Source organism: Pteropus vampyrus, unplaced genomic scaffold (assembly GCF_000151845.1).
Source record: "Pteropus vampyrus isolate Shadow unplaced genomic scaffold, Pvam_2.0 Scaffold9, whole genome shotgun sequence".
Classification (NCBI taxonomy): Eukaryota; Metazoa; Chordata; class Mammalia; order Chiroptera; family Pteropodidae; genus Pteropus; species Pteropus vampyrus.
The window spans coordinates 13,962,812-13,969,286 of NW_011888790.1; the positions used below are offsets into that span (position 1 = coordinate 13,962,812).

General features: G+C 32.0%; 1 protein-coding gene across 1 annotated transcript in view; it reads right to left on the bottom strand.

Annotated features, from left to right (window-relative positions):
- Positions 1-6,475, bottom strand: part of PPFIA2 (PTPRF interacting protein alpha 2) — a 465,706-nt gene that overhangs the window by 9,936 nt on the left and 449,295 nt on the right. The window contains 2 exon segments of the mRNA XM_011374878.1: positions 1,690-1,758; positions 2,662-2,837. Of these exon segments, the coding sequence (XP_011373180.1) occupies positions 1,690-1,758; positions 2,662-2,837 (245 nt within the window).

Below are 6,475 nucleotides of genomic sequence, written 5' to 3' on the forward strand. Positions count from 1 at the left end.
GCTCAAAAATAAGCTGATAAGTCAATAATTTAAATCATGATTTCTTCTGTTCTTTCGACATAGTGTTACTGCAGAAAGTAATGGGAATTATAAAGCAGCAAAATCATGGGAAAAAATTTCCATGAGATGAGGCCAAAAGGTATCCTCTTAAATGAAGTGAAAGTCTATAGAAACACATGAGCACTTCCCAAATTATTTCAGTGGAATCTGAAAAGGATCAGCCCCAGAAAGAAGTCCACTCTGGTTCTGGACAAGTTGCTTAGCTATTTCTGTTCTCACTCGAAAAACAAAAACAAATAAAAAACTAGACAGAAGAGAGTCGAGGGTTTGAATGATAAAATCATTTGCCGTGTTTTTAATAATAAGACACAGGGGCAGCATATTTTAAAGGCAGATAGTCACATCCCATTTAAACCTTTCTGCTCATTTCTTGCTTACAGGAAGCAACACTATAATTCACATAGGCTTGTGTATCTACCGAGACAGCTCCTTCAGATCAATCTGCATTTTACAATGCAGCAATATGACAGATCTTTAATAATTTTTATTAAAATTCCTTTTGCAACATTTAAGCAAGGAGAATATTCAAAAGTGTGTATGGATTTATGCTGACTTTTGGATTCAATAATTAAGAATAAAGATTAAAAAGATTATCGAACAAGTTATAAAATTAAAATCTGTTAAATATTAACTGGCTCTTAAAAATATTAATCATTATCCTGAGTGGACAGGAGTATGACCTTATAGGAAGTTAGCTGAGGTCAAGACTGTAGAGCTTATCTGTCTGTAACCTCCTCCACAAAGGACAGCTTGGGTTTTATAATACTGAGATCATCTGCCCTGTCCATTTGAATGTGGAATTATTGCCTTATTTTAGGATTTCTTGGGTTCATTTACAAAACTGTTTTAATCAGCTTTTCTTTATAGCCAAAAAACACCTGCATTTTGCAACACAAAATTATGATTCTCTGTATTTTCCACTTCATACTCAGGTTTCCTTCTTACTTCTTTCAGAAAGACCCTGTAAAAAACTCAGAAGGACAAATGAAGTCTACAGTGTCTATCAATGCACAGTTTACTAATGTCCCTGCATTTTTTTTAATCTCAGAAGGCTACTTACATGTTTATAATTTTACAAATTCTTTAAACATGCATATATTAGGTATAGGAATTCTTACATTCATTATAGCTTTCAAATCCCATGACTGTTAAAATGTTATTCATATATTTTTAAGGAAAACTCAATATTGATATCTAAAATAATGAAAGGCTTCCCATTTATTAAAAGCAAGTTTTATCTTCATTTTAATATCCTAAAATTTCCTGTGAAGATACACTGATACTTAAGAAATAAGCACATTCCTTATTAAAAAGCTGAATTTATCAGGAGTAGTGTTATTGCTTATAATTTAAAAAAATGTTGCTCAGCATTCTGTATTCACAGTTCATGAAAAGTCTGTTTTGAATTACTTTTTAGTGTTTCCAACTGCTGATATGATGTTTATGAATTCATAAAGTTATTTCAAAAATCAAATGAGTAATAAAATTTAATATTCAAGAACAATCCTGGGGAAAATTCTAGAGTCTATCAGTAGAGCAAGCATCTGATTAAATTTTGAGCACTATTGCTTGAAAGCCATTTTACTTGTGCTCTGTAAAGATTCCTTTGAATGACAGAAAAGGACCTACTTCATCCAGTCGTCGTTCAGTTCCCAGAGCCAGGAGGTTATTGTATTCCCTTTCAAGTATCTGCCTCGCCTGTTAACATCAAATAACAGTTACCATCACTGGTCACATTTAATTAAAAAAAAAGTTGAGATTACATTTAACTGAGAAAGCATTAAAAATCCTTTTTTATTTATTGTGTCTTAAGTTTTTAGTCTTCATCTGTACAAGCCATTGTAAATTTTAGCTGTAAATACAAGGTAGAGAAATTCCCTTTTGTCTGTGGACAATAAAGAAATATCCTCATGCAAATGTCTGAGGTCAAGGGGAGCTTGGGTTTTATAATACCAAGATCATCTGCCCGGTCCATTTGAATGTGGAATTACTGACCTCACTTTAAACTTTGAAATACATAAAAATGAAATAAGAAGTGAAGTTAGACTGCCAAATTTTGATCAAGTCTATGCAGGTAGTTCTCAAACGTGGTCAATGATTACCATTTGGGAAAACTTTAGATAATTAGGATTCTTGTGCCCTATCTCTTGATACCTGATTTCTTAGGCCTGTTTTATAGGAGGCAGTATTTATTTTAATTTTTTAAGAACTCTGATGATTCAGATAATTATCCAGTTTTGGGAATCAGTGGCATCCCCAATGCTATGTGTCCGTATAATTCAGACATGTAAATAGAAATGATTGCCTCTCAGAGAAGCAGAAACTGAAGACCATCTGTGAGGGATACTATTTTGGGGAATCTGGAATTCAGGTGGGAGGTTGGACCACATAACCTCTAAATCCCTTCCTGCTTAATTTTATGATTTGGTTTTGGCTAGAAATCCAGTAGCTTGAAATTAATGCCCTAGTGACACATTTCAAAGGTTGAGCTAACTCTCATTAGGAATCATGAATACATAGACAACTATTTTTTGCCCTAAAAGTTTTGTTTATCATTACATAAACTAGGACACAGTGCAACTACAGCACAAAGGGGCTTGCCTGGGTGTTCTGTGTTGGAATCTGTAGTAATAAAGCTAAGCTGCTGTAGTCAAAGTTCTCATCCAGGGCTATAAGTGAGCCATGCACACCACTCTCAAGAATATTATTTGCATATTCTCGAAGTCCAATTGCTTGGATCCAGCGAATAACTCGATCATTGCTCCACACCAACACATCTAGGAAAAGAGGTGCATTATTTTAGGCTGTGTATTTTATATAATAAACAAAACTACTGGCTGGAATGAGCCATGGGTGTCTGGCCAGGTCAGCACTTAGGCTGATTTCTTTATCCTCTCCCTAACACACCTGCCCTGTTATGTTGCATGTATTTAATGTTCTAATAACTAACCTTTTCTACTTTTAGCCTAGAAAAAAGTTGTCATTTTAAGAATGTTTGTTACACTGAAGTGAGAGTACTTCCCTGACACGGAACTCAACGTCTCAAGGTGTTTCTTGTTTTTATTCTAAAGCTCCAGGGGTCTGTCTGAAGTTAAATGTTTTTACCACTAGATGGGGACATTTCTTATTTATGTCTTGATACACAGAGTTAGTAAAGAGCAAAATGAGAATCTAATAAAAGTCTTCATCAGAGTGGTTTTTAAACACTATTTAAATATTGCATTTAGACAAGAAGAAACTTTTTTCATCTGAAGCAATAAATTGGAGACCAGAACAGTAAGATAGAACCAATACTAAATAGTTTGATACTTCCCTATTAATTTCTCCATTCATTATTTTTAACCACATATTAATGCAAAAATCAAGCACCCAGTCAAGTCACAAGTTGTTTTTCCTTTTAGGTTCATAAGTAGTATTTTTCTGCAGTATGAAACACTTTGAATTTTATTTTCCAAAACTAAAACCATTAGAGAAAAATATCATATATGCTTTTTTTAGACCAAAACATATCAAAGTATATTTTATCATTTTTTCCTATTTCTTCCTATTATGAGTTGACAGAATGCTACATAATAACTCAAAAAATAGTCGTATGGGCCAGAATATTCTATAGAAAAGAAACAAGGAACTTAAGGAGAAATTAGAAAAAAAATTAGGTATTTTTAATCTTATAGAAAGGTAAATGAGACTCATAATTTACTATTACAGTAAAAGCAGGTTTTTCTGTTAATTTTTTTTCTCTCTGAATGAAATTTATACCTTTTCCAGAAAAAATATAAAGAATACTTTGGGAAATATTCTTCAACTTCAACTGTTCATTTTCTGTCATTTAAATGATCTTCAAAAACAAGGATAGTATTTATTTTTTTGGTGGGGGGGAATATTCATATATTAAGTTTTTTGAAAGCATCACTAATTTGTCCTAATGCATTAATTTATAACCAAGTTAGCTTTTCTCGTGTATAATGTTAAAGCAATAAAGTGATGCCTCTGCTTCAAAGAGATCCTTTCTCAGTCACTGTCCTTACCGCAACAATAACCAATATAATGACTATTTTCACCACAGATTATTTTTATCTGATTTATTTTAGCTTTTTGTAAATGAAACCATACAATATATACTTTTGTGTCTGTGTCTTTCACTCAATATGCATTCATTTATGATGTGGCAAATAGCAGTAGCTTGTTTATTTTTATAGCTATTTAGTATTCCATTTTTTGATTATGTCATCATTTAGCCATTGTACTATTGATGAACATTTGAGTAAATTCCACTCTGAGTTATTAAGGATAGTGCTGCTTTGATTCTTACAATCTTACCTATGTATTTTGTTCATATATATAACTGTATTTATATATACACATATATATTTACACACATTTTGTTGTTGAGTAAATAACAAAAAATAGAATTGGTAAGCCATGTTTTATAAATAGATTTAACATTAGCAGATATGTTAAGTAAATTCCACTTGCACAATTTAAACCCCCGCAGCAGTGTATGAAAATTTGCACCTTAACTAATACTTTATATTTTTTCCACTTGTTTTATTTGCTTCTTTTTAGTCATTATAGTAAATTTGTGTCTTTATGGGTTGAATTGTGTCCTCCCAAAATCCATATGTTGAAGTCTGAATCCTCAGTACCTCAGAATGTACCCTTATTTGGACATTTGGTCTTTATAAAAGTAATCAAATTAAACTGAAATTATTAGAACGAGTCCTAATCCAATATGACTGGTTTCCTTCTTAAAAAAGGAAATTTGGAAATAAGACATGCACACAAGGAGACACCATGTGAAAACAAAGGATGAGATCTGGGAGACACCTCTTTAAACCAAGGAAGAGCAAGACGGCCAGCAAACCACCAGAAGGTAGGGGAGAGGCTTGGAACTGATTCTTTCTCACCACCCTCAGAAGGACCCAACACTGCTGACACTTTAACCTAACCTCCAGAACTGTGAGACAGTAAATTTCTGTTTTTAATACTCCTCATTTTTGGTACTTTGTTGCAGAAGCCCTAGCAAACTGAACATGTGGTTTTCTCATCATAGTGTTGATCTGTAACTCCCTGATATCTACGTGTTAAGCAATTTTGTATATAGCTATTGGCCATTTGGAAGTCCTCTTTTATAAGTTCCTATGAGTGTCTTTTGCTCATTTTTTAAATGTCTATCCTTTCCTTATTTATTTTTTAGAGTTCTATAGATATTCTAGATATGATTCCTTTGTTAGAGATATATTGCAAATAGCTTTTCCAACTCTGAAATTTCTTTTCACTCTCTTAATTTTGTCTTTTGGTTACTATAGTTCTTAATTTAATAAATTTCAGTTTATCAGTTTTCCTTTAGGGTTAATACTTTTTTGTGTCATGTGTAAGAAATATTTGCCTATTTCAAAAGAATGTGAAGCTATTTCTCTGTAACTTTTAGAAGCCTAATTTTGTTTCATTTCATTTTATTTTTTACTTTCACATTTAAATCTACATTAATTTCAATTAATGTTCGTACATCAGGAGGCAAGGTCAATGCTCCTTAAATAAAAAAGTAAATTTTATTAATCTATTCCACCAAGATCATTATGTCTCATTTACCATAGATTTACAATAATTATTGATATAGTAGTCTAAGTCCTCAAATTAATTAATTAATTTTTACTCACAATTATCTTGGCTATTCTCAGCCTTTGAATCTCAATACATATTTTGAAATCCAATATAGCTAATTTACAACTCCCCTCCCCAACTGGGTTTTTGATTAAGTTTTCATTGAATTGATAGATCCATTTTAAGATTTGATTTAATTTCCCTCAATAATTTGTTTTAATTTTATATATAGGATTCTCATAGGTCTTTCATTTTATTTAATATTTGATTTTCCTATTATATTTGTTGTTAATATCTTGTATACTAGACATATAGTTAATTTTTCTACTGAAATTTTATAGTAGACATTTTTTAGAGTATTTTTTAGTTCATAGCAAAAGTGAACAAAATGTAAAAAGTTCCTTTATGCCCCTAGCTCCATTCTATGCAAGGCCTCCCCACTATAAAAATCCCTAATCATACTGGAACATTTGTTACAATCAATGAATCTGCATTAACACAAAGTCCATAATTAACATTGGGATTCATTGGATTTTGATAAATGTATGACATGAGTTCATCATTTATAGTATTATATAGAGTAGTTTCTCTGCCCTAAAAATCATCCCGTGGGATGTCTATTCATTCTTCCCTCTCCCACAACTGCAGGTAACCACTGATGTCTTTACTGCCTCCACAGTTTTACCTTTTCCAGAAAACCATATAGTTGGAATCACATAATGTAGACTTTTCATATTGGCTTATTTCAGTTAGTAATATGCATTTAAGGTAACTCCATGTCTTTTCATGGCTCGATAGAGCATTTTTTAAA